Consider the following 27,858-nt stretch of genomic DNA (forward strand, 5'->3'; position numbering starts at 1 on the left):
AATTCCCTTTGGCACCCCGGGAGATACATGATGGATTATTACACCAAAAGATTACGAACTGCAGCGACGTTGAGGCGTGCGATTCTCTGTTTCCTTCATTGTACGAGTTGCTCCCTCGTGTAGCGCCTCAGGTTAGACTCTCTCTCTCTCTCTCTCTCTTTCACGCACACACACACACACACACACAATGTCCCTTCGCACCCAATGCACTGCAAAGGCCAGGCTGGCCAGCTTCGTCCTCGACGTCTCTCTCTCTCTCTCTCTCTCACTCACACACACACACACACACACACACACACATGTGCCTGCGCGCACGTGCGTACGCGCACACACACACACACACACACACACACACACACACGTGGGTACGCTGTCTGTTAGCCCGCTCATCGGGATAGAAAAGCTTTTCATATGATACACAGAGAGACGCTCTTCATGCTTTTTTCACACGATGGCACACCTGTCAGTTAAAACTTGTTTCAGTTCCAAATTGCTATGGTCTACCTGATAAATTGGCCCAAAGAGATAATCTCATCAGTAAAAGCTGCATCAGTAAATGAAATGAGTGGAAGCTGGTGCGTACAAGTTTTTGCAGAATTGCGAAATGTCATGTGTGCAGAATTGCAAAATGTCACATGTAAAGAGTATCTCTCATATGTTTTGTAATGTTGACCATCTATGCATCTCTGATTTTACCAGAAAAAAGAATGACGACTGTGGAGCAGATTGACAATATCTTACAGGATCATCGCCAATGGTGCTACAATTAGACTTCACCGACATGGTCTACCTATTGAGAGTGATGGGGTGACCATGACAAGTGAATACATTCAATTCTGGAATATAACCATTAAGTGAGCTGTCCTTTGCTATGGCACCTGATATGCAAGCCCTTCCGGCTGTTCCTTTTGGTGATCCCCAAGTTCTCAAGGAGGTGAAAGAGAATGCTATCAATTTGCGTGAGAATCCTCTTCTCACCAAAGCTCAGCATGATCTGAAAGAACAACTCTTGGACCAAAAGCGAGAGCTTGAAGATCGCATTCGTGAGAAGCGTTTTGTTCTTAAAAATGCTACAAAAAAGCGAGAGGTAGCTGGTGTGAAGATGTTTGGTCTACAGAAAACCCTTGGGACATTGCAAACAAGCTTGAAATCAGCCAATGATCGTCTTTCTACCATACACATGGAGCACTTGAAGGTTTGATTCGTTCCGGGCTCTTACAGTCTATTCGAAATGTGACTCTGAAGTTGTTGTCAGTTGAGTAACGCTGTTCTTTTTTTAACATCCTCTGGCATAGAAGAACGCATAGACACCTAAGTCTGAAGGTTTGGCATGTCTACTTTCATCTCTGCATACTTTGTTCCTTATCCATATCAGCAGTTTTCTATGTGCTTTAGGCAGATGAGGAGCTTTGCCAGTATCAAAAAGAACATAAAGCTAAAAGCGCTGGATTGGTCGCTTTACAAGAAAAAATGGAGAAAGCCAAGCATCATCTGAACAGTCTCGGCGAAGCAGTGAAACACATAGAGTCTCATAATGAGAAGGTTAAAAGTGACATTGCTGTAACCAGGCGGGTCACATATGCAACTGAAGAAGATATTGTCAAGGCAGAGAAAGACAAAAAAGATCAAGACTATTTTATTGCTCACCTGCAACATGAGATTAAGCGTCATTTAGATAAAAAGGAACTAATCCTAGCGAAGCTTGCAGGTATGTACCAAGGTTTTGCTGTAACTATCTCATTAACTTGTAAGAGCATGGAGAAATTTTGATTGCTGGATTGAGGGCGTTTGGTGCAGCCCAAAAGAGAGAGACACAAGTTGCACGTGATGCTCTCAGTGAAGCAGAAATTGAGATGGAAATCATACATTCAGAGAAGAAACAGATCATGGCACAGTGGCGTTCATCTTTAGTTGTTCTTGCACGTTGTGATGAGGCAGTACAGGTCAGCCTTTTTGTCCCTACCTCTGTATGTTACCCTAGCTGATTAACAATCACTTAGATTTAGTTATCCAAAGATTGCCGAATATATGCAGCTCTGTTTAAATACCTTTGTAGAGCGAACAAAGAATAGAAGATCACTATCTTCAGATGTCACTAGCAGCAGCTTCACTATGTTCTTTGGACACTTTTGATTGGGACTCTGAGTGAGTTGCTTTCATACGGACGGAGAGTCCTACTACCTTGTGGCAAGGGAAACACTTTACAAAGAATTGAACATGGGTTTCTTCTTTGCACCGAGCACTCATCAGCCTAGTTGATAGCCATCATCCCTTAACAGTGGCTCTTATCGAACATATCTTAAATTCTTGGTTGACTAGTGCTTCAATTCATCTGTGCGCCATTTGTTTTCTTTGTCTGTTAGTAGTAATGAATGCCTAATGGACTGACGTATACTATCTAGTAGTACTTGGAGCCATGTGAGAGGCAATGTTTGGAACTGTTATGATTTGGAGTGGTTTCAATTTTTAAATCAGTTGTCATTTTTGAAAAGCAGAGTAATGTTTAAAAGGTTAGAAACAGGCTTGATGGCATAATAACAGATAGAGAGAGCAGGGAGTGGACTCGCAGATTGGAGTGTAGAGTGCAACTCAGTGGTTCTCATTTCACGTTCTTACTCTCACTTTTATTCTTGGATACTCTTTTATAATTATGACTTAAAACTGGAGAGCGGCATTTTATAGAGACCTGTTGGGGACATATGGAGTAGTATCAGCTTGGATCGTAGAGTGCGACATCTCAGTGGTTCTCTTCTCACATTCTTACTCTCTCACATTCATGCTTGTATACTCTTTCATGCCTTAAATACTGGGGTTTCTACCAAGTTTTCTGATTTGGTGCTTGCTTCAAAATTTCACAAAATCTTTTTCTCGATCAAACAGCACTTATTCATTTTGTGATCCTGCTAAATTCCAGGGATTAATTAATGCTATTCAAAAGCAGAAGGAACAGGAATTAGCCATCCAGGGTGAAAAGCACTCCTTAAGAAAGGCTGTAAAGAAAGAACATGCCAAAGTGGAGCAGGAAGTTGCAACATTAAATTCCATAGAGAATCGTATCAAGGTTATCCAAAGAAAGATGCAACAAGTAGTGGCAAAGAGGCTGAAATTTCTTGAAGAGTATGCTAGGATCTTGGTTTCCGTCCAAGAAACTGAGGCTAAGGAGGACAAAATTATCAAGGAAACAGCAGTAATTACTGCTGAAATACAGGTTCTTTCTGTCAAGAACTGTGTTGAACACTGCATATGAGAGGCTTCAATCGCTTTTTTTCAATCTCTTTAAAATTGTAAGGGGTGAGGAGTAAAAATGTTGTTTCTTTTATCATGAAAGAGGATCTGGTTGTACTGCAAAAATTCAGTCCTTGTAAGTGCAGCCTTCAGGTTTTGGGGACAGGGTTTTTGGAAAGAGGATGCTGCACTATGGTTATATAAAGGGGCAGTCAATCGTAATGAATTGTTTACTCAATTGATGACAAATACAGGTTATTGAAAAGCAAATATTGAAAGAAAGTGAAGAAACCATGATGTTGGAGGATGACATGATCAGAAGCTTGGGAAACCAAGTAACACTGGAAAGGTCCCATCAAAAGTTAGTTCATGATATCATGGCTGTGAGACAGAATGTGAAGAAAGAAGACATGATGGTAACAGAGCTTGAGTTTGAGCTTGCACAGATTCGCAATGATGTGTTGAAGGTCGCAATCTATAATCAGAGTGTGCGGGATGCATTAGAAGCACTTGAATCAGAGATCAAACAGAAGCTGCTAATTGTCTCCAAACTGGATTTGGAAATAAAACGAAAGCGTTCTGATGTGGATGTGAAAACAAAGGAAATTGATAGGTTAAATAAACACTATGACAAGCTCACAGCAAACTTTGTAGACAAAAACTTCACCCCATGGGACCACATGATTGCAAACATCAGTTATGAGATTTCTGCTTTGGCCAAGGCGTCCACACAATCCCAAAGGCAGTGGTTGACAATGCAGAGTGAGCTGGTCGACTTAACAAGTGAAAATAATTGTCTTTCAGAAAAGCTACAGAAGCTGGAAAGTGAGAAGGCTGCATTGCTGCAGCGGAATGAAAGACTTCAGACAGATCTTGGCCTGCTCACGAAGAGTATGAAAGATCTTGATGATTCAATGAGGCACAATCACTGCTTGATTGTGAGGTACTTTCTAAGCTTTAATTATCAAAAGAGACCGTTTACATTTAAGCTCAACACTTTTCTTGGATACATTTACGTAAATCAGGACAAGCAATGCTTGTCTTTGCAAGCACGCCTACATTTAAGCACAAGAATGAAGATACATGCGTGTGCAGGCTTATAGCTTCATATGACGGTGGTTAAGTGACACAGCTTTTCTTGCTACATATGAGGCTTGTTTTACCACATAGACAGGTTCTTGCAGTGCAGAGACACACGTGCACACATGCATGTACACATTTTTCCAAAGTAAAGTTGAAGCTTCTTTAATTTGTCAAAGCACAATGGGGATACCTTTATTTAAACAAACTATCCAAAAGTGCTGAAAGTAATTCGCCTCTGAAGTGCTCCAAGTATTATTTGGAAGACGTAATGAAGAGATCGTTGCAAATACATGCAGGCATCTCTAATCACACATCTGTCAAAAATTATATAAAAGGCCCATTATTGTGTCCGTGCAGCAAGACATTGTTAGTCGGCCTTTGTGGAACCTCAACTAAATAAATTCTCAAAGATTTGCATGAAGGAAAATATAGCCAGTATTTTCTTAGGCAAAAGGCATTAAAGATGTGCTGTGAAATCTACAACAACACAACAATAACTAAAGAGTGTTAGGAATGGGTAGGTGGCATGTGAAACTACACTCTTCTGCACCAAAAGAGACAACAAAGGCAAAGAAAAATCGAAAGAAGAAGGAACCTCAAAGGCTGTTTAGCTTGCTTTGGCCTCTCTCTCTCTCTCTCTCTCTCTCTCTCTCTCTCTCTCTCTCTCTCTCTCCCCCCTATAGTGAGATTTCTCTCCTGGCAATTGCACCACCCATCCACAAGAGCTTGAGGCCGTGGCCAAGAGTGATTGGATTGGCATCCTCTCACATGTGTAGTAATTCTCACACTATGGAGAGCTATCCAACTATCTCTTCATCAGTTCATATTGGTGGTGATTCTACTTTGCGTGTGGTTGGTGTCAAAAATATCTCTCTTGGAAATGCTATCTTGAATGATGTACTAAAATTTGCCTAAGCTCTCAACTAACCTCTTCTCCATCTCAAAGCAAGTTCTAAAGGTCTTGAAGTCTATGTTGATGATGAAGTCATTAATGCCATTAATAGAAGGAACCTTATTGTTATGGCTCATGGTCATCGAGAAGGTGGCTTGTATTGTATATGGTCTCTCTTGTGGTTGTTGCTATAGGAGTCACATTTGCATAGTTTGATCTCTCCTAAATCCACAACACTTATTACAAATGACAAGAGTATTCTTTGGTACTCTTTTGGTGGTGTTGACATTGCTGCTTTGCAACATCTTGTTGAATTGCCTAAGCTTCTCTCATCGTGTGGAAAGGGTAAACAACACAGGTACTCATTTCTAGAGGAGGTCACTTTTCGTGCCTTCATGTTGATCTCTTCAGGTTCTATGGAGGTGGATTCACTTTGTGGTTGTGAGTTTTATTTGGTACTTGTTGATGATTTCTCTTTAAAGACATAGGTATCGTTTTTTGCTAAGAAGTCCGCTCTCTTACTTTCAAGAGTGGATAAGTCAAGGGGGAAACAAAATTAAGGCTAAAGTCTCTATCTTGAGGATTGACAAAGGAGGTGAATTTATGCCTTTGATTTATTTCTTCCTGCTAAGGCAAACCTGAATAGAACTTTGGATGCTTAATCCGAAGAGATGATCTTTTGTGGTCATGTTTTTTTACCTCCAAAGGATTTTGATTTTGGAGGATATTGTTTTCTCCCGTGATGGTTGATGGTGAGGCTAGATTGGTTCTTGGAGCTTCTTCATCAGATAATAAGATTGTTCAACCTCTTTAGCACCTCCACCTTTTATCACCACTCTCTCATTGGTTCCTTTTCACTCTCTATATTCTCACCTATTATCAATTCTCCCTCTACATCGGCTATTCCTACACCCTTCATGTCAGTTGATATTGGTGGTACTTCTACTCTCGTATGCTCTACTGCACATGTGAAGCCCAATGTTTCTCTTAGATAGGCTCATACTCTACTTCGAGATTTTGGTTTCTTGGATTCTACTGTTCAAGAGCAGGTTTCCGTCAAAATGATGACGTGGACAGTCCACCCGGAAGCTAATAGCAATAAGTTGTTCCAACTTATAGGGTACCCGTCCGATGGGGCCCCCGAGGACACTAGAAACTACAAAATAACTAAATCGCGTGGGACTGCTGACGTGGCCGGCTGTGCGGACGCCCGAACGTGGCACAACGCGTTTTGCGGGCGTCCACATAGCCGACCACGTCAGCAGTCCCACGCGATTTAGTTATTTTGTAGTTTCTAGTGTCCTCGGGGGCCCCATCTGACGGGTACCCTATAAGTTGGAACAACTTAAAGTCTATTAGGCTTTAGCTTCGGACAGCCACATCATCATTTTGCGACAGTTTTTGCTCGTCGTGTGGCTTGTAGTTCACAATGGGTGAATTATACTTTGATGTCAGAGGTGGTTGAGCCAAATTTTGTAGAGGTGACTACGCCTCACTCTCATCGGAGAGGTAAGACTCCACGTTTATTTCAACCATTACTTGTCTCCAAAGAACCTTGGGAAAGCATAGCCATGGATTTTATCATGGACCTCCCTTGGCCTCTAGGTGGAAAATGATGCTATTTGGACTATCATAGCGAGATTCAAGAAACAAGCACATTCCATTCTAGTACGCAAGACAAGTAATGTGATTATATGACGAGTTTTCTTGCTCACATTTTCAAGTATCATGGAATGCCAAAAAGTATTGTCAAAGACAAAGACCTGAGAAAGATACGAAATTTATAAGTACCTCATTTGCCTGATTAATGTAACAAACTTGGACACCCCAAGTCTAGATTCTACTGCGACATAGTAGAGATTCACTATAAAACAGTTCACAAAAGACGACACGGCCCGGTGTAGTTCCGTGCCAAGAGGTATTGGCCCCAAAGACTGGTGCCCCTTTCGGTATTTCTTTTTATATTAATCTGTGTGCAAAGTACAAGGGAGTCTGCGGGAACTCACACTCGGACTCTGCGTCCAGATGCTCTGAGTAATGAGGCCCAAAAGACTTATTTATTCTTACAAGGGATGCCCATAAGCAAAGCCCCAAAAAGTTTTAACTCAAAAGCTTTTTAACTCAAAAGCAGCTGTAACCCAAAAGCTGCCAAACTCAGCCAGCGTAATTTTCGGAAATCCTTACGCACTGCCACGTAGCAAGTCAACGCGTTTTGCGGAGAATTTGCCACGTCAGCAATTAGTGGAATTTGTAGGCGTCTGTACAGTTTGCCACGTGAGCCCGTTGGCGCATTTCACGGGTTGTTGCCAGCAGGGTGTGTGTGTCAGGGGGCCTGCCACGTCACCAGTTTGTGAAATACCCCCCTCTTGAAAGAATTGTAATCGCCCTCAATTACGCCTGCAAAACAGACAGAGGTGTCACAAGACGAGCACCACGTGCCAATAGAAAAGAACAGACTGAACAGACTTTTAGGACTTTAGTAAAAACGGAACTGAGAGAGCGAGAGACGACACGCGACACGGGGTGGCGGAATTCCACCCCAGAGAGTATTTGCCTCAAACCTTGGCGCCCCTTTCGGTATTTCTTCATATTGCATCAACACAGTACAAGCCGGTGCTCGAGACTCTGCACCTTCTCCAGGAAGCATGCTAGAGAATAGCCTCATATTTAAAGGCCCTAGGCCCCAAAAGCAGTTTACAGTGAAAAGCTTTCAAACTCAAAATCCTCTGGTGCAAAAGCAATGCCAAAAAGCTGCCAGCGTAAATAACGGAAATCCGTACAGCTTGCCACGTCATCAGCCAACACAAAACGCGGAAATCCGTACAGGTTGCACGTCATCATGTCAGTGCAATTTTCAGAATTTTCGTACAGTTGCCATGTCATCAGCTTTGCGTGAGTGTTTGTGAGAGTCCTGCTTTATTTTAATCCCTTTATGTCACCGGGGCTCCATCGGACAGGGTCCCCATAAGTTGGTAGGACTTCTTTTTCTTCTGCTACTTGTTCTTCTTAGGGTTTAGGCCCCTTGGCCGACATCTGCAAGTTGGCTCCCTTGTTCAGGGCTTTGACACGTCAGCAATTTGTGACAGAGGCCATAAACTGTCTTAGTAGACACTGATTGTTAGTACCGATGTACTCAACATGACACATCTAGCACTTGTACAAGACGACAGTCACATCACCATACATCACAGGACATCACATGACAAATCAAATACAAACTCATTCCAAATCTCAGACATGATCAATCGGCAACGTATTTAGTAATCACATCTAGATCCATTCCCGACCTCACGGATGCCCAATTAACTAATCCTTATTGCAATCATGTCTATAGAGATTTATGAGACCAAAATGCTGCAGTTATTCGTCTTTCAGTTCCTGCACTCAAACAAGTCAAGTACAAATCAATCATTTTCATTTTGGAAAATTCCAGTTATAAAGTCATACAATAGAATACTACTCAGCCCTTTAGTATCCCTGAAACCCAAAGGGGACAATAGTGACTCTTATTCAAATTGCGGTAATCCGTTGACAAAGGAGCGGAGTGACTCCCCTCTTGTGCAAACCCGCTGCATTAGATTCACCCTCGCTGAAGTTGGGGTTCTATCGGAGTAGACTATGCTAAACCGAATGCTTCAAGATAAAGTTCCAAAATCTGAGGAGTATCTGCTAGGTCCTCCTCCTCCATCCACTTCGCATCCAATGCAGGATAGTTCTTGAACTTAACCAAGAACCGCCTAATCACTTTACATTTTATCTTTCTGTCCTTGTGTGCCAATATTTGTTCTGGAACGAGTATCTCCTTGCTTTCCTCCACCTCCGGTTGCTCATTTGGCTCCCCATCATTGGGCACATCGCCTTTAAAAGGTTTCAATAGACTCACATGAAAAGCATTGTGAATCTTCCAAGTATCGGGCAGCTTCAGTCTCAGGCATGCCATGTAATTGAAATATCTAGGCAATGAATAGTCTCGCTAAATTGTCCAGCTTAATTGTTTTATTCACTGGAATGAAATGAGCTTGCTTATTAAATCTGTCAATAACAGTGCGGATGCCATCGTGCCCACATTGTGTCTTCGGGAGATTAAAAATGAAATCCATTGCAATACTTCCCATGGGCGGTTGGGAATGGGTAAACGCTGTAACAAACCCTATGCTTTATGCCTGTCAAACTTGACCTTCTGTCATACCAAGCAACTGTGTACAAAGTCGTCCACATCCTTCTTGAGTCTCGGCCAAAAGAAGTAACGCTCCACACCTTTCAAGGTGGTGTCAATGCCGCGGTGACCCGTAAAAGGTGGACAATGGCATTCAGCTAGAACCTTTTCCCTCAACGGCTGAACAGACAACATCGTTTTCTTCATCAAGTAGCCATCCCCTATGGAATATCCCGCTACTACCTCCCCATTATGTATTCGAGTGAATACATCAGAAAAATCTGGATCTGTAGCGTAGTGTTCAACCATGTCCTCTAAGCTTCTATGATGAATCGCGGAAAAAGCCAAGACTAACGGCTTCCGGGACAAAGCATCTGCCACCAAGTTCTTCTGTCTGTGAACATGGACAAGCTGGTAGTGAAACTGTGACAAGATGTCAGCCCACCGCATCTGCTTTTCCGAAATCTGCTTCCGTGACAAGAAGTAGCGTAAACTCTGATGATCAGTGAAGACCGTAAAATCGGCTCCGAGTAGGTAATGTCGCCACTCAGTAAGAGCATGGATAACCGCCAAAAGCTCTTTCTCATAAATCTGTGTTGTCAATTCCGACCCTGAAAACAATCGTCTCTAATAGGCAATGACATGGCCTTCTTGCATTAAGACCGCACCCAAACTACGACCACAAGCGTCACAATATACTTTGAATGACTTTTGTAAATCCGACAAAGTCAAAACTGGTCCCATAGTCAATTTTTCTTTCAATGTGTGAAAGACAGTCACCTCTGTGGGTCCCCACGAGAAAGGGACTCTTTTTTGTGTCAGAATGTGCAAAAGAGGGACTGACCTCTGCAAACTTTTGAATGAAGCGCCGGTAGTAAGAACATAAGCCAAAGACTTCTAACTTCATGAACATTCTTCAAATTGGGCCAATCACATATAGTGTCAATCTTGGCCGGGTCCATCCGTACTCTTGCTGCTGAGACGATGTGTCCCAAAAAGTGTATGTCCAGCCAAAAAAATTCACTTTTCTTGGCATTGATAACTAAGTTGTGATCTCGCAATGCTTGAAAGACCTAAAGTAGATGGTGTCTATGTTCTGCCTCATCCTTTGAGAAGACTATAATGTCATCAAAGAAAGTGCCGACAAAAGATATGTACTCTCTGAAAATCCTATCCATCATTCGGTTGAAAGTCGCTGGAGCATTGGTAAGGCCAAAAGTCATCACCAAAAATTCATATAAACCGAAACTCGTCCGAAAAGCTGTCTTGTAGACATCTCTCGATGCGATTCTGATCCGATGATATCTGCTTTTCAAATCAATCCTGGTGAAACAAGAGGATCCCTGTAGTCGGTCAAGAATATCATCGATCCTTGGAATTGGGAATCTGTTCTTGATGTTGATTTTATTGAAAGCTCTATAATCAATGCACATTCTCCAAGATCCATACCAACAACACCAGAGAGCAATAGGGTGAAGTACTTGGCTGGATAAGACCCTTTCCAAAAGGTCTTTCACTTGGTTCATAATCTCTTCATTTTGGGCTCGGCTAACACGGTTCGGTGGCTGATTTGGTGGTGTGCTTCCAGGTATCAGATCAATAGTGTGATCCTCAGGACGAGATGGTGGCAACTCGCTTGGCAGGCCCTCAGAGAAGCAATCGGCATGAGTGTGGAGAAAATCTTGGTGTTCTTTATCAAGTTCAGACATATTCGTTTTGTGTTCATCATTTAACTCTTTCACGTAGGTCGAGTAAACAAACAGATTGGAGTTCATTAATTTGGAAACGACTGAAGCCGATACAATAGGGACAGATTCGCCCTTCAATTTTTACATCAAGTACAAATTTTCGTCCCTTTTCATTTGTCAAAGTCGCTTTCTTTTCCCAATAATCGACCACGGCGTTGTTCTTATGGTACCAAGGGACTTCAAGGGAGGACGTCACAACCTTCCAAGGGCATTATGTAAAAGTCCTCGTGTCCCAAATACCCCTGATAATGCAACCGAAGTTTGCCAATGACAGGTGTAATGGCTATGTCCCGTCTGGGTGCCGCTAGAACTGCCTCTGCCGGTGGTCCCATCCTATCGGGTGTAATCTCGAGCCGCGCCGCCAATTCGGGTGAAATGAAGTTGGCCTTGGCTCCTCCATCGAAGAAAATCAGGGCTTCTTGATCTTTCACTTTGCCCCAAGCTCGGCAAAGTTCTATACTTTCATCAATCATGCTTGGCTCAGTTCCCATGCAATCTGGAACCAGTCCTGCTTTCATCGTTCCTTTTTTTCCACGTTCCTTTGCTTCTCTCGAACTCTCTGGCCTATCTTCATTATGTTCTTGCCGTGCCCTTTTGGGGCACTTTGCGGAGACGTGCCGATGTTCCCCGCATCCAAAACACTTCCCTTCTTTGATGTAATTGGCCCTCTTTCGAACAGTGAGCCCGGATCGTGTATCCTTGTCTTTTTTTTCTTGCGAACTCTTTCTCTTTCTACTTTCATTGTGAGAGGTCTCTTGGGTTCTTTGAGTCAAGATCTCATTAGTGGGGTAAGTCAAATTTCCTTAATGTATCGCAAAACCCCGTTTCGCATGATCCATCAATTCTTGAATATAATTAGACTTTTATTCCAGGAAGTAGTCTCGGATCTCTGTAGGGAGTCCGCAGCAAAACCGCTAAATTTGTTCCTTGAAAGAGACCTTAAATGAAGATGTTGGTAGAAAAGAGTTCCAAATCTCTTGCAATAAGCGTTCAAAGAATCTCCCTTGGTCATCTGAAGATGTAACAAACTTGGACACTCCAAGTCAGGATTTTACCGCGACACAACAGAGATTCACTTCAAAACAGTTCACAATTAGATTCGACACCGGCACAGCACGAAGCTAAAATTTCCAATGAACTTTCGAAGCGCACTTTTGAAGCGCCACCTTGCTCTGTCTGCTCTTTGGTGGGACCGGTATGCTTTCAGAAAAGCACACACCTGATGCTCTGATACCATTGTCACAAGACGGGCACCACGTGTCAAGAGAAAGAATAGACCTTGCTCTATCTGCTCTTTGGTGGGACCGGTATGCTTTCAGAAAAGCACACGCCTGATGCTCAATCCACTGTCACAAGACGGGCACCACGTGCCAAGAGAAAAGAACAGACAGAGCAGACTTTTAGCACTTCAATAACAACTGAACCGAAAGAGAGAGACGACACGCGACACGGAGTGGCGGAATTCCACCCCAAAAGTATTTGCCCCAAACCTTGGCGCCCCTTTCGGTATTTCTTTATATTGCATCAACACAATACAAGCCGGAACTCCACCCTCTGCACCTTCTCCAGGAAGCATGCCAGAGAATGAGCCCTAACCTCTTATTTAAAGGCCCTAGGCCCCAAAAGCAGTTTACAGTAAAAAGCCTTCAAACTCAAAAGCGTCTGGTCCAAAAGCAAAGCCAAAAAGCAAACAGCGTAAAATCCGGGTTTCCGTACAGCTGCCACGCCAGCAATCAACGCAAAAAAACGCGGAAATCCGTATAGCATGCCATGTCATCAGCCAGCGTGATTTTTGGAAATCTGCCATGTCATCAGCCAGCCAAAAATCTACCATGTCTTCAGCCAGCTTCGCAATTCTTGTGTGTGTGTGTGAGTTTTGCTTTAGTTTAATTCTTTATGTCACTTAGGGCCCCATCGGAGGGGTCCCCATCAGTTTGGTAGGACTTCTTCTGCTACTCGTTCTTCTTAGGGTTTAGGCCCTTGGCCGGCATCTGTAAGTTGGCTCCATTCTTTAGGTTTTGACACGTCAGCAGTTTGTGACAGTCGGTTTGATGGGTGGTTCCGTGGCTTTCTGCCACTCGGTGTGCACTTTGGCGATGGATTGTTGAGACAAAAAATTTGCAAATTTCGGATCCTTCGCAATTTTAATCATGTGCTTTGTGTACTCTGTCAACTTGCTGTCGATGTTCCATCTCTTCAAAGTACTGAGTAGGCCGAGGTGGCCTGTACTATTCCTCTGTTTGATCATTAAAATCTTCTTCGTGATCTCCTTCCGCATTAGCAGATGTAGAAGAAGTCGACTGATTCTTGTTGGAATCCATAAGTGTCGCGAGAAAACGGTAGAAGAAAAATTGGCTGCGCTCTGATACCTTTGTAACAAACTTGGACACCCCAAGTCTAGATTCTACCACGACATAGTAGAGATTCCCTTTAAAACAATTCACAAAAGACAACACGGCACGGCATAGTTCCGTGCCAAGAGGTATTGGCCCCAAAGACTGGCGCCTCTTTCGGTATTTCATTTTATATTAATCTGTGTGCAAAGTACAAGGGAGTCTGCGGGAACTCACACTCAGACTCTGCGTCCAGATGCTCTAAGTAATGAGGCCCAAAAGACTTATTTATTCTTACAAGGGATGCCCAAAAGCAGAGCCCCAAAAAGTTTAAACTCAAAAGCAACTATAACCCAAAAGCTGCCAAAATCAGCCAGTGTAATTTTCGAAAATCCGTACCCACTGCCACATCAGCAAGTTAGTGCATTTTGCGGAGAATCACCCACGTCAGCAGCAGTCAGTGGAATTTACGAGCGTCCGTACAGTTTGCCAAGTCAGCCTGTCGGCGCATTTCATGGGTTGCTGCCAGCAGGGTCTGTGTGTCAAGGGGCTTGCCAGTTTGTGACAAGCAACCTCTCCCCAGAGGAAAGATACTAGCTTGCAAATCTAGCTTTTGACAATTTTGATTGGCTTGTTTTGTTTTTCTTGAGAGTGCCGGCTCGCGCTTCACATGCGAAGTACAAATTCATTGGCGGCAAGAGACTTTTTTCCGGTTAAAAGAATAGGAGGGAGATGGGGTTTACGGTAGATGATTTCAAAAGGCGTTTTTCTCATTGAAGAGTGCATGGAATGATTGTATGCAAACTTTAAGACTTGGAGGAACCTGGGGGTTTTACTTGGAGAGGGTTAGACTCTGATCGATGGAGGTGGAACCTCTAATAGTCAAGTTATAGTTCACTACTCTCTTATGAAAAATCAATTGCAGTTCATTTTTGTTCCTGCTATTCATGTTGGAGGTATTTGGCAAAGAGTGGCGATGTGGCATGACCGTACTTGTTTAAAAATAGTAGAAGTCGACAAGAAGCAGAGCTAGACGACCAAACCTGCGTGCAACTTTGTGGCACAAATCACTAGTGCTAACATGGGAGGGGACGAACAAGATTATGTAGCACTTTCTGCAAGGGAGTTGTTATTTGATGCTAGATTGTGAGAGCAGAGACTTCAGTGCTTCATGGATGCCAACTTTTGATACCATAAGATTTTAGTGCTTTTTATCATCAACTTAACACTTTTAGCACTGTTGTAAAGTAACTAGCGACTCTTAAGTCGCTTTTGGGGCCAAGTGCCTACAAACAGAGGCTAGGGTTGTGAGAGCTTTGTGTTCACCTTCTAGGTGCTTTCACTCTTTCTTACGGCTTTTCTCATGTGCACATAGGCTCTTGGTTGTGGGTTGGTCATCCTTTCACGAGGACCCTGCGGGAGTTGTACTTTGCGTAAAAAGAAATATCGAAAGGGGGGCCAATCTCTCTCGGCACGGAACTACGCCGGGCCATGTCGACCAAATTGAATTGTGATTTTAAAGTTGTGAAGTATCTTAAGTGATTCTCTCTCTTGTCGCGACAGATTCTAGACTTGGGGTGTCCAAGTTTGTTATAGCTTGCCTTCTCCCTTGTCTTATGTAGCGTGATGATTCCGCTCTCGTGCATCTCTTTCCCCTTCGAATACAGAAACGTGATGCCCCGCTCGAGGGCTTTCATTTGTATGTACAATTATGTGGGTTCATGTGCGATTGCCGAGGCAAGAGCCTCTTGCACAGGTATTGGATTAGCTAGTTGCTAATCCCTCGTAGGTACAGGTGAATTCGGAGAAATTTCACGCGAGAAATCTTGTCCGATTTAAAGGGCAAGTAGCCCTTTAGGTGTGGGAGCTCGAGGGCTTGCTACGGATGCGATCGGCACGCGACACGAAGCCCAAAACAGGAAATTACATCTTTCTGTGTAAATTTGCAGGTTTAGGGTTTCGGCCCTAATTGGTCCTTAATACCCCCAAGAGGTCCGGGGAAGCGAGGGGACCACTGTAGATGTGATCTGGTGCAGGGCAGAAAACAGAGAATTCAGCGTGCTGCAGATTCTCGCCAAGTTTGGGAAAGTGCTCGTATGCGTCGGGAAAGTCGTGAGGATTTTGTTTGTGAAGTTCCTAGTACAATTATGTTGCCGAAATCGGGCCAGAACAGGTCTTTCTCAGCCCGGATTATGCGGGATAGTTTGTAGGAAATCGCAGGTTTTATTCCCTTTTTGATAAGAATAAAGAAATACCGATAGGGCGCCAATCTTTGGGGCCAACAAATTGTTGGCGTTTGCTTGGTAGCGCTCTGTTGGTTTTTGGTGAATACAAAGTACAAGAAAGTGGGATTATTACACTATGGCCGACAAAGGGAAAGGCCTTATGGAAGAGGGGTCCTCTTCGCAGGACAGGTAGGCAATACCTACGATGTGTGTTCACGGCCACCCTTGTCTGTACCTCTTGCTGATGTGAATGCTCCACCAGTGCAGGGCTTTATGACTGGGAAACTTGAAGATGATGCATTCAGGACTTAGTTGGTTGCCGCTGTGAATGTTTTCACTCTACTGGTGCAGAACCCAAGGTTTATGGAGTTTTTGTAAGCACCACCAGTGCCACGGCAAACAAGGTAACTCACACAGCCAATAGAGCCCGTTGAGGCTCAAGCCCAGGTCCTTCATGCGTCCAAAAAAGATAGGGAGCACTCACACGTTGCGGAGTCTGTTGGGGCTCCAAGATAGGTTCCTTCCGTCCATGAACAGGTGGTTAGGACGCCAATTTTACAGGTTTTGCCAGTTCAGCCCGTCACCTTTCAGAGTCCACATGTTGCATTAAATGGATAGGGAACCAGTTTCCAGGCAATGCATCAAGTTTTTCCACCACCCACTGTACATCCTGGGTATTTCGGGGGTGGATCTGTGTTGCAAAGTATGGCTGGTTATGCGCCTGGAAACCTGCAATATATGCTAGAAACAGTGTTTGGGGGTATGCAAGGCATGATGCCGAACCCCATGTATGGTAATATCGGCATGAAGCAAGGCTTTTAGAGCAACCAGGGCCAGTTTGGGGTGCCACAGGGCAATTTTGGCATGGCTGGTTTTTTTGACCAGCAGCCATATATGGTACCAATGACGCAAAATGCTAATGGCCAACGAACGCCGATGATCCCTATTACAGTGCCCATGTTGCAGACAATTCCCTATGACAATTTGGGGGCACTGGAAAAGCCAAAAGCCTACAAAGGTGGTGCGACTATAAAGTTTGACACTTTTAGCGGCTTTGAGGATAAGGCAAAGGCCCTCGCTTTCCTCAAGCAGTTTGATACAGCTTATGCAGTAGGGAATTTTACAGAGGTCTCTAAGGTCAAGAAAGCTGCCACTTTCTTGAAAGGCAATGCGCTCACATGATTGATGACACTGTTGATGCAAAGACATGCACCCGCCACATGGGTATACTTCAAGCAAATGTTTGCATCTGTGTGGTTTTCATATGTGGACACAGAAGAACTTTATATCATGCCATTGGAAGGGTGCGATGCACTGTTGGGAATCCCTTGGATGTTCCAAATACATGGCGTGCTGGTGGATGTCTTCAACAAAATGATCACTCTTCAACATAGGGACAAAACTCATGTTTTGAATGTAAAGCTTGAAGGGGAGTTTGTCCCTATTGTATCTGCTTCAGCTATCACTTCTGTAATTAAAAATCATCTTTCTATGTACTTGATTTTTGCAGGTGATGTTTTAGATAATTGTCAGTCAAATTTATGTGTTAGATAAAGAAAGGTCAGCATTTTTGCAAGAGTTTAATGATTGTTTTTCTGATTCATTACCGTCACCATTGCCGCCGGAGAGGCCTGAGGACCATACGATAGATTTAGTGCTGGGGTGTAGCCCACCAAACAGAGCTCCCTACAGGGTTAGTGCGGCTCAACAGAAAGAGATTATGGGCTAGGTTGAGGAGCTTTTAGAGAAGGGGCTGATTCAACCTAGTTCTTCACCTTCTTGCTCCCCAGTGCTCCTAGAGCAGAAGAAAGATGGGCTCTTGGTGTATTGACTACTGTGCGTTGAATAAGAATACCATCAAGAACAGGTTTCCTATTCCAAGGATTGATGATATTCTTGACCTTTAGAGGGTGTTGCAATTTTCAACAAGATAGACCTTAAGAGCGGGTACCATCAGATTCTTATAAGGCCAGAGGATGTGCACAAGAATGCGTTTAGGAGGACATTTGGTCTCTATCAGTTTTTAGTGATTTCATTTGGTCTCACAAATGCTCCTGCTACGTTCAATAGGATGATGGACCGGATTTTCCGCTCACATCGAAAGTTTGTTGGCACATTCTTTGATGACATGATAGTCTATTCGAAGAATGAAGAGGAGCATAGGCGTCATTTGACCATTGTGTTCGAAGAGTTGCGCAATCAAAAGTTACTTGTCTATCCTAAGAAAAGTGAATTCTTCTTGGAAGAGATCCACATTCTTGGCCACATAGTGTCAAAGGATGGTGCTCGAATGGATCCTGCTAAGGTTGAAGCGATCAAGACATTGCCAGACTTAAAGACTGTGCACGATGTTCGAAGCTTCTTGGGATTGTGCTCTTATTATAGAAGGTTTGTTAGGAACTTTGCATAGATAGCTTCACCTCTTCACGCTTTGCAAAAGAAAGAGGTCACTTTCAGATGGACCCAAAAAGAGATTTCAGCTTTCAGTCTCTTAAAGAAAAAGTTGACTTCAGATCCCGTGATTGTTTTACTAGATCTCAGGAAGTTGTTTGTGGTCGAGTGTGACACATGTGGCAATAGTATCAGAGTAGTGCTAATGCAAGATGGACGGGTAGTAGCTTATGAAAGGAGAATTTTCCGGGGGGGAGTATTAAGAAGTCTGAGCAGTTGTGACTCTCAGCACCTCCAAACGACGCAGGTTGCGGTCTGGGGGGGCGTTTGGTTGTAAAAGGCCTTTATATCTCATGGACCGGACCTTTTTAGGTTATTTGCGAGAGGAGTGATGAGGGAGTCGTTGAACAGCTCATGGCCCGGACCTGGATGGTTATTCACGGGGGGAGTGTTCATAGGCGACTTTATGTTTCTATGTCTTGTAACATGCATATGTGAGCATTTGTGTTGCATTGTGATGTGCCACCCACTGAATATCCTTATTGGATGAGATACTTCTGGGAAGTCAACGACCCATGATATCAAGAGTTCCGATATGGAATGAGACTCCTTATTGGATGAGATTCTTCTGCGAAGCCGACGACCCAGGAAATCAAGAGCTCCGATTTGGAATGAGAAAACTGATTGTCCCTCGGATTGTCCTTCCGAATGACCCTCGAAAACTTTTGAGCTAACTTGAGTTGTTTTGCACATATGCTGTAATTGCGGACTCTTTCAAGAAGGGGGGATGTCACAAACTGTTGACGTGTCAAGCCATTGAAGAACGGAGCCAACGTGCAGATCCCGACCGAGGGGCCTAAACCCTAAGTGAAGAAGCAAAAGCAGCAGAAGAAGTTTTACCGACTTACAAAGTCTTGCCGAGTGGCCTATTTTTAAAGAAGTAGTTCCATTAGCTTTTGGGACCCCGTTCAATGGGGGCCAAAGGACATCAAGGCATTAAAATGAAGCTGGACCCTCACACACGCGTAACCAGCCGATGGCGTGGCAGAGAAGTATGGAGTTCCAGATTTTGCGTTGGCCTGTTCGGCAGAGTTGTATGGATTTCAGCTTTTGCATTGGCAGCTTTTGGGCATCTGTTTTTGAGCGAGTTGCTTTTGAGTTTCAAGCTTTTCATGTAAACTGCTTTTCAAGACCAAGGGCCTTTAAATAAGTGCAGAGGGCTCATTGCGGGGCATCACGATTCTGTATTCAAAAGGGGAGAGAGGTGCACGAGAGCGGAATCATCGTGCTACATAGTGCAAGGGAGAAGGCAAGCTTTTCATTAAAGCTTCATCACCTGCACCAACTACTCACACACACACACACACACACACTGTAGTCACTTAATGACTCAAAATCAGCCTCCCCTCTTCATGCAAGCTAGGAAAATTGCTCAGGAGCCGCCATGTGTCCACTTTGCCTCTTTTGAGTTAATTTCCTAGTACCCACCGACTTATAAGTGTAGCGAGGGGCCTAAATGACTTTGAATTGAGCCTAGACATACTTTTACTGCTCGGATTCCTGTGCCGATCGGCCCGACCAACTCGTGGCGACAAGGCCTTTCCCCGTCTGCGGGTGAAACTCTTGGCCGTCGGTCGTTTTCATTCTGGCCATACAATGTCCCGGCCATTTGCAACTTCAAAAGGAGGGTCCCAAAAATTAAAAAAAAATCATCGGAAAGAAACCAACAACTAAGGTTAACAATTGCCACGTCCTCGTGACATGGTCCATGCCAATCTCTTGGTCAAAGCTGGAATTCTTTGTGCCATGATCAATTTTCTCTAAGTGGTAGTTGCATATGAATACCATTTGCATAATACTAGGACATCTGAGTGACCTTTGGGTCTAAAACTAACTTGATTGTGTTTTGTAGATTCCGACCGAGGGACCTAAAACCTAGAGAAAAGAAGAAGAACCAACTTTTGGGTGCCCGCCAAGGGGCCAAATTATTAAAATAGAAGAAATTGAAACTTCTCTAGTAATAAAGTTTTGCCGAGGGGACTTACTTAATAAAAGAGGACATGCACCCACAAAGGCAGGCATAATAAGTGATGATGTGGTAGATCAGTATGGATTTTTACATCTTACATTGTAGATGACACGTGGCAGGATTTTTTGCAATTTGCACCAACAGGTGACACGTTGTAGTTGTACGGAATTCCGCGTTTTTCGCTGGTAGATCTCAATAGTTGAGGCGCCAGCTTTTAGGAGCAGATGCTTTTAGAATCAAGTGCTTTTGAACATGATTCTTTGGGGGCTCTGCTTTTGGCATCCCTTGTACTCTTATAAGTGCCCAAAGGCCAATCTTCAAAGGCATCTGGACGCAGAGTCTCGGAGAGAGTCGGTACCGAAAGGGGAGCCAGTCTTTGGGGTCAATCTGTCTTGGCTCAGAGCTCCGCCGAGTCATGTCGTCTCTCTCGCAGATATTTAAGTGATTGAAGTGTTATAACGTGAAGTTTGTAGTTATCTCTGTGTTTCCATCTGGTCCGTTGTCGGAAGTGATTACACTAGTTAAGTGTTTTTGTGGCACGTCAGGTGACTCCTTGGTTTCAGTGATATGAGAGCTTAAATGATCGTTCTTCTCATAATAATCCAGTCCAAAAATGCGGCAATCGATCATGGAAGCAACACCTCCTCTATTCATTAAGGAGCACCGGTATGGGGAAGAAGAGGTTGGTATAAACGAGGACTGAGTAGGCTATTAGGTAGAAGCTCTTCTGCTTTCTGGTGCCGGAGGAGGAGGCAACAAAGGCGGCAATATGTAGCTCAGAAATTGCTGAAAACTCTGCAGATTGGGAGGTTCTATTGAGGATGCCTCAAGAGTATGTGGTGGAGTTCGCCGAGGAGGAACTGCAGGTACTCTGTAGAATCGAGAAGTGCCATCTTGCTCTTTTTGTTCTTGGAGGGACCGATATGCCTTCAGAAAAGCGCACACTTGAAGCTCTTATACCCATCGCGTGCCAACAGAACAGAAGAGACTTTTAGCACTTCAAAACAACTGAACTGAGAAAGAGAGAGAGAGAGAGAGAGAGAGAGAGAGAGAGACACCGAACGGCGGAGTTCCACTCTCTGACTGCACTGGTCCCAAACCCTAGTGCCCCTTTCTGGAGTTCTTTATATTGCTCCCACAAGGTTACAGGTTCGGGGATCTGCTGTGTTCCTTCATAGCTGGCGCCTAGAGGGCTGTCCATACAGTGCTGCCATGTCATCATGAGATTACGGAAACCGCAGACAGATCCGTACATTGCTGCGATGTCATCATCCTCTATGCAATTTGGCTTCTGCTGGTCTTTTGAGGGTTTAGGCCCCTCAGCCAATGATCTGCAAGTTGGTAGTGTTAGGATTTTTAATCTTAACTCCTCTGTCTTCCATTTGGGTTTTAGGCCCCTCAGCTAGGATCTGTAAGTTTGTCTAGGGTTAGGATTTTGAAGTCCTTTGTCTTCAGTGGTTGACACGTTAGCACTTTGTGACACTGGCTACCTTCAACCAGATAATAAGCTTATAGTGCCATGAAGTCACTCTATCTACTTCGCTTTGTCCTAAATGTGGTCTCTAGTAGAAGCTGGTGAATATGTTTCTGTAAGTCTTCTTGCCGTAAGGAGGGATCAATCGAAGATTGAGCAGTGAGCTATTGCCTCAGCATTTAAAATGGTTATGGGATATAGAGGAAACAGGCCTCCTCCTTAGTCCTTTTCAGCAATTAATTTCAATTTATCTTAACAACATGTATTGATACTTTAAACAGTTACATGCAAGATTAACACCAGATTTGGATACATGCATAAAGATTTGTAAAAGTTTAACAGTCTTCTTTCTTGGTGTAAGTAAATAACTTGTCTAATCTATATAGGTTTAATGATTTGATTGCGAAAAACACCACCCTCCAACAATTTCTTGAAAATGAGAACTTCAATACTCAAACAAGCATTGTCCTCTCTCTGAAAGATTTGGAAAATGATCTTGTACAATTGGAAGTTTGCCTGAAAGATACTGCAAAAGAAAGGGATGAGGTCAACGAAGAAGTGGCTGAGCTTCAGCACCATGTTAAGCTTTGGACCACAAAAATTGCATTTGAGAAACAAACTCAGGTATTCCAACAAAAGAGAGACTCTGGACAGGAAGAGAGATGTATATTGAATGCTGTTCACTTCTGTTCTTATGCATATTTGTTTTCTTCTTGTTCATAAACGCAATGTCACTCTTTTTGTAAGTGAATGGAAAAAGGCCAAAGGCCAGAGGAACTTATTTTAAATACTATGTTTTATAGCTATATTGTTGTGAATGTCTGCAAGGAAACTCTGCCCTCACATAGTCTGTTTCACATTTTTAGGACACAGTCATGAAAGCAATCATGGGGCCAATGGCCATGACAGCAGCCCTTCAAAAAGAGTTGGACCGGTTGAAGTTAAAACTAGAAAATCTTGGGTGCCTTCGAGATCGAATGATCTCAAGCCTTGAGACAAGAGTATCAAATCGAAGGCAAATCTTCGTCAAAGTGCAGGCATGTTTCTACACTTACATTCTTAGCGTGCGTGAATGGATGTGACAGTCTTTTATTGTGTCACACACAGATACAGGTTTTAAACACGTGTGTGAATGGGTGTGACAGTCTTTTATCGTGTCACACACAGATACAGGTTTCAAACATGTGTGCTTTCGCAGTGTTTTTCTGATTGGAAGTGATCATAAGTTAGTTCTGGATAGAGAAAGGCAGTCCAAAGTGACATTGCCAGAAGCACTGATTAGTAGACACCCCATTGGTCTCACATCATGTGTAATTTTCTTGTTTTAGTGTTTAATTACCTCGGCAAATTAGTAGTCAAAATGGTGCCTCCTCCATTATGCAAGGGGCTTAAAACACCTCAAATTGACCTTATCAAACCAAAGTTTCAAAGGAGAAAAGGAAGAGTTTGTGCATATGATGCGAAAGAATTCCATTGCACCTACAGTAACTTGTTTATTGTTTGTTTGTAGCATCTTCCATTTAATAAGTGAAAGGTTTCTACAAAAGAAGTTTAACATGGGCAGACTCTTCCATTTGCAGAGGTGCTAGTGGGTTATTCAACCGCTCTTTTGGCAAAAATGCCACTTTATCTTCGGTTAGAGGAGTTACCGTCAGATCTTCTTCCTAGCTGTCTGTATATTTGGGTTGTCTTCTTTTCCTTCTTTGCATGTGGAGCTGGCGTACATGTGAGGAAAATGATTATGTGCAGGAGAATGCATGCTGGGCAGATTCAAGTGTTCAAGAGAGTGGAGTTTGGTGGGTAGGTAGAGGGAGTGGAGCAAGCAGTCACCGTGCTTTCCTACTACCATGTGTCTAGTTTGCCCCTTTGATTTAATTTCCTAGTACCCACCAACTTATAAAGTTGTGACTTGCCAAGTGGCCCAAATTCCATTTGGCGCACACAGGCTTCCATACTCATCAGAATTCAGTGCTAACTAGCCCGACCAGTCCCATACCGACTGACCTAGATTCCCAATGTGAGAAACCCGTTCGGCCGCAATCGTTTCACACTAGCCATGCAATGTCAACTTGCACCTTTTCAAGGGTTTTGGGGAAAACAAGTAAAAATAAAATAAATAAAAAGATGTAGTATCTATTTAAAGAAGGCAACATGAAAAATGCACCCTTGAAATACTGCAAGGGACCTCGCTTGCATGCCAATAATACATGTTGATATCACATATATTCTATGATGGGAATCAAAGATATGCATGCTTCCGAAAATGTAGGGTTGGACGATTAGACAATCCCACCAACCTGGTTACCACACATATATTGAGTATAGAAGTCTTTTGGTGTACTCTCAAGCACAAACTTCTCTAGTCAAATTCTGTATGGAAAGAGTAGATACAATTGCTTAACTACTCCTTTGAGCATCATCAACCATGGTCTCACCTTGCTCCATAGAGCTACATCAAGTCACTGTGGGTTCCATCTGAAAGGCTTCAAGATATAGTTGCAATAGTTGAGGTGAATCAACCAATCCAGACTCTTCTATCCATTACTCATCCAAAGATGCATTAGGAAGAGAATGGGGTGTAGGAGGGCCTCTTTATTTGCCATGAGCTTATGGAGGTGATTAACATTTTGACAAATAGGTGTACGCCATGTGTGCAAGAATGGTGGGTGTGTAAGAGTGATCAAAGGATGCACTTTTCCCCCCAAAAAGGAGGTGGATAATTTTATGATATTCAGCCTTCCATAACTCCTACATATGATCTCTAATTTGAGCGGAGATCATAGATCTGGAATCTATGCGTAGAGCTCTTTCTATAGATATGCTACATGATATGGTTTTACCCGCTAGATTTTAAAGTCCATTTTGGGGGGAAAGTTTGTATTCAAATAAACTAGCCGTTTTGCCTGTTTAAACTCAAAAATTGTCCTTTGAATACTTTCTTAATACTAAAGGTTTGACTTTTTTAAACTGCCAAATAAAGAGGCTCTCCTAGACCCCATTCTCTTCCTAATGGATAGTTCTTGAACTTCACCAAATAGTGTCTTGCAACCTTTCCTCTAACCTTCCTTTCCTTATGTGCCAATATCTGTTCAGGAACAAGTATCTCATCCAATTCTTCTACTTCGCTGTTCCTCATCAAGCATATTCTCTAGCACATCACCAACAAAGGGCCTTAGAAGGCTGACATGAAAAACATTATGTAGTGGTAGCCTCAACCTGTAAGCTACATCGCTGATCTTTTTCGAAATCTGAAAAGGACCATAATACCGATAGTTCTTGAACTTCATCGAATAGTGTCTTGCAACCTTTCCTCTAACCTTCCTTTCCTTATGTGCCAATATTTGTTCAGGAACAAGAATCTCATCCAATTCTTCCACTTCGGGTGTTCCTCATCCAGCATATTCTCTGGCACATCACCAACAAAGGGCCTTAGAAGGTTGACATGAAAAGCATTATGTAGTGGTAGCTTCAACCTGTAAGCTACATCACCGATCTTTTCCGAAATCTGAAAAGGACCATAATATCGCATACGGAGCTTTGGAAACAAACGTTCCTTCCTTTTCCTTTTCCTTAGCCTGGACTTTTCAAAGCGCAAAAGTGCCCAATCACCAAGTGAAGATACAAGTTCACAACAGTGACGATCAGTAGATTTCTTTTGCTTACCCCGAGTCTTCTCAAGAGCAATCTTTATCTTTCAGTATACAATTGCTTCGTACTTGCAGGAACCTCAACACTCGTACATGAATGTCCTCAATGAGCGTACATTAAAGCATGATTATGTCTGGTGCTTTGCTTGTTCGGGTAGCCCCATTGCCTCAAACAACCACCCCCCCGCTTGGTAAATATGAAGCCAGCATACTCGGCACAAAGTAGAATCGCCTGGCCTTCTGCCTTTCACGCGCAAGCTTTGTGCTCAACCCAGCGTGAGCAGCCCAGAGAGAGAGAGAGAGAGAGAGAGAGAGAGAGAGAGAGAGGAGGTGTGGCACTATCAAATTTGGAAGAGGCTGATAACATGTATGTTTCATCCATATCTTGCGCATATTTGTCTACCTCAAATATCTTGTTCTTAGTAAGCGTCTTCACACACATCACTACCACATATGTATGGTAACATTTTCTTTGGCAGCCAAGAGCTTGGGCATGCATTCGTTCATGTGTGCTAGTTGAGACATTGTAAGATCATCTCCCAAATAAATTAAGAGTGGGGATTTCATGTTTACCTTTTCTGGCCACTTGAATCCATTGGTTTGCTTCCTCTAGGTCTCTTTTAGCATCTGCACCCAAGATGTTGTCTCTACTGTCTTCTTCTCCCCTTTCGCTTGCTAGTGTTGCATGTCGTCCTTGATTTTTTGAGAGTTCTTCCACCACACTTGGTTGAATTTTTTCCTCTTCTATGCTTGATTTTGTGCGCATGTCATCCATGTACTTCTTGAGCGAAGTGATCTCCTCTTCTTGCTTTTATACCCTAACTTTAACGTAGCACGTCCCACTTCCAACTTCGTTACCTTATGACCTTGTTGGAAAGTTGTTGCAAGTTAACCCATTCCTCCATTTCTTTTCCATGATAGCATGCATTTTTTCCTCAAGGCCAATGTACATGCCCAAGTCTGCCACGCCTTTTTGCAGCACATGAATATGCTGCTCATGAGTTTGCATATCGTCTTTATTAATCAACAAGCTTTCTTTAGCATGCATGTCCGCAACTTTATCCACATGGCTCTAAGTATTGCCATACTTGGCAGTTTTACTTTGATGTGTCTATATAAAATCTTGTTGACTGTGTGTTTCTTCAGGCTGTAAGTCAAAAGAAAGCTTCTGATGGACAAGATGCTGAAGAAGCATTGCACATCAAACTTGTGGCTGATCTTCGTAAACAAATTAGGGATGTAAGCCGACATGATAATGCTCTAACAGAAAGGGTTGAAGATTTACAGGGACACAGAGAGAGCTTGAGTGTGCAGGTTGAAAATTATAGTCAGAGCATTACCAGAATGACGAACCAACAAGAGCAACTCAGGTAAACTCTGACATATGGCACTTGAAGATTGTTTTGCTATTGTCTGAAATCAAATTCAGAGATTCAACACATAACAAATAAGGTTATTGAAAAAATGCACGCTTCTATGAGTATATCCCAGTAGCTTCTTCTCATTGAGGAGAATTAAGGCCAATTTTTATGCAACCCATGAATTTTAATTTGTGCATATCAAAATTCAGCTGAGGTGCTATCAAACTTAGAAACCATGCTGCAATTGCACATTAGAGGCTCATTTGTAGGCTTTCAGAAAGATGAAAGGCTCATCTGCAATTGCTTGGCCTGCTTGGTGCTCTTTTGTAAGGTAAGGCTCATATTCATAGCCAAATCAGAAAGCACACATCTATTGTTGAGTTACGAAGGGAGAATGGATGTTTTTATGCAAGGCTAGACTGTACAAAGCAGAAAATGCTGAGTACACTGCTGTTCATTTATGAGTCAAGAGTAAGCGTATTCTATAGAAACTTAGCACGCAGATCGTTGTATTGATGCATGCCTGTGTGTGTGCGTGTGTGTGAGATGGTACCTAGTTCTACAGCCACTTTTGGGCATTGGTGACGCTAGTGGGATGTTGTAGCACTTGGTCAATTATGCAATGCATGGAGCTGATGTTAGTGACAAAGGATTCATCATTAATAGCAATTGCAGTGAGTGATCAAGGGACGCGCTTTTGCAATGAGGTGATAAAAAATTTACTAAATGAATTTATGGTTATCCATAACAATGGCACACGGTCTCCCCCATTCTAGTTATTATGTCTTTACATATGTGAGTAACTGTCTATGAAACAATTTTCAGCTATACTTGGAACTAACCAGGGTTTTGCTGAATGCAGGGTGAGGTTGAGAGAGGTCTCTTTTAGGAAAACTAGCCATCTGCTAGCGACAGCCTTGCAGCAAAGGATGGTGAAGCGACATTGTGATTTCAAAGCTAACAAGTGGAAGGTTAAAATCAAAGTGACTTTAGAAGATGACTTCAGTGAAGCCTTGAGGCAGTGTGTCACTTTGTATGAGCTTGTGCAGGCCTTGATGAGGGATGCTCCTCAACTGCAACCAAAATTAGACATGATAAGTGTTCAATTAGACCTGGCCATTAAATATTGAGGTAGAATCTGTTTTGTAGCAATGTTTTCCATGGTCCTACTTTGGACCAAGTAAAGTCCAAAGAAGCGCTTTGTGTTAGCGGCAATTCTGAGCTATTCTCATGAGCCCCATCTTGTTTCCTTGTAATTTCCACATTTGACATCAATTATGTCCAATGTTCTCCA

The 27,858-nt window shown here is 43.0% G+C and overlaps 1 protein-coding gene across 7 annotated transcripts; it reads left to right on the top strand.

The window, feature by feature from the left end:
* On the top strand, nucleotides 1–27,858 carry LOC147420722 (uncharacterized). 7 transcript variants are annotated; one of them, XM_086503909.1, is made up of 10 exons: nucleotides 1–131; nucleotides 700–1,195; nucleotides 1,396–1,708; nucleotides 1,798–1,943; nucleotides 2,915–3,208; nucleotides 3,480–4,168; nucleotides 21,943–22,180; nucleotides 22,423–22,593; nucleotides 26,350–26,573; nucleotides 27,427–27,858. In XM_086503909.1, the coding sequence occupies exons 2-10, from the start codon at nucleotides 872–874 to the stop codon at nucleotides 27,692–27,694; spliced, it is 2,667 nt and encodes an 888-aa protein (XP_086360035.1). In that variant the 5' UTR covers nucleotides 1–131; nucleotides 700–871; the 3' UTR covers nucleotides 27,695–27,858. The 7 variants fall into 7 exon arrangements, with proteins under 7 accessions (XP_086360035.1, XP_086360041.1, XP_086360036.1 ...); XM_086503910.1 differs by lacking the exon at nucleotides 1–131 and adding an exon at nucleotides 177–575; XM_086503911.1 differs by lacking the exon at nucleotides 1–131 and having other exon boundaries at nucleotides 1,053–1,323.

The sequence above is a fragment of the Adiantum capillus-veneris genome, chromosome 28 (assembly GCF_014529385.1).
Source record: "Adiantum capillus-veneris isolate H3 chromosome 28, ASM1452938v2, whole genome shotgun sequence".
Taxonomy (NCBI): Eukaryota; Viridiplantae; Streptophyta; class Polypodiopsida; order Polypodiales; family Pteridaceae; genus Adiantum; species Adiantum capillus-veneris.

Excerpts from the sequence above, each read along its gene's own strand:
- LOC147420722 (XM_086503909.1), top strand. The coding sequence starts at position 872 with ATGGCACCTGATATGCAAGCCCTTCCGGCTGTTCCTTTTGGTGATCCC. Across the intron at positions 1,709-1,797 it reads AATCCTAGCGAAGCTTGCAG|CCCAAAAGAGAGAGACACAA; the intron begins GTATGTACCAAG and ends CGTTTGGTGCAG. Across the intron at positions 22,594-26,349 it reads AAATCTTCGTCAAAGTGCAG|GCTGTAAGTCAAAAGAAAGC; the intron begins GCATGTTTCTAC and ends GTGTTTCTTCAG.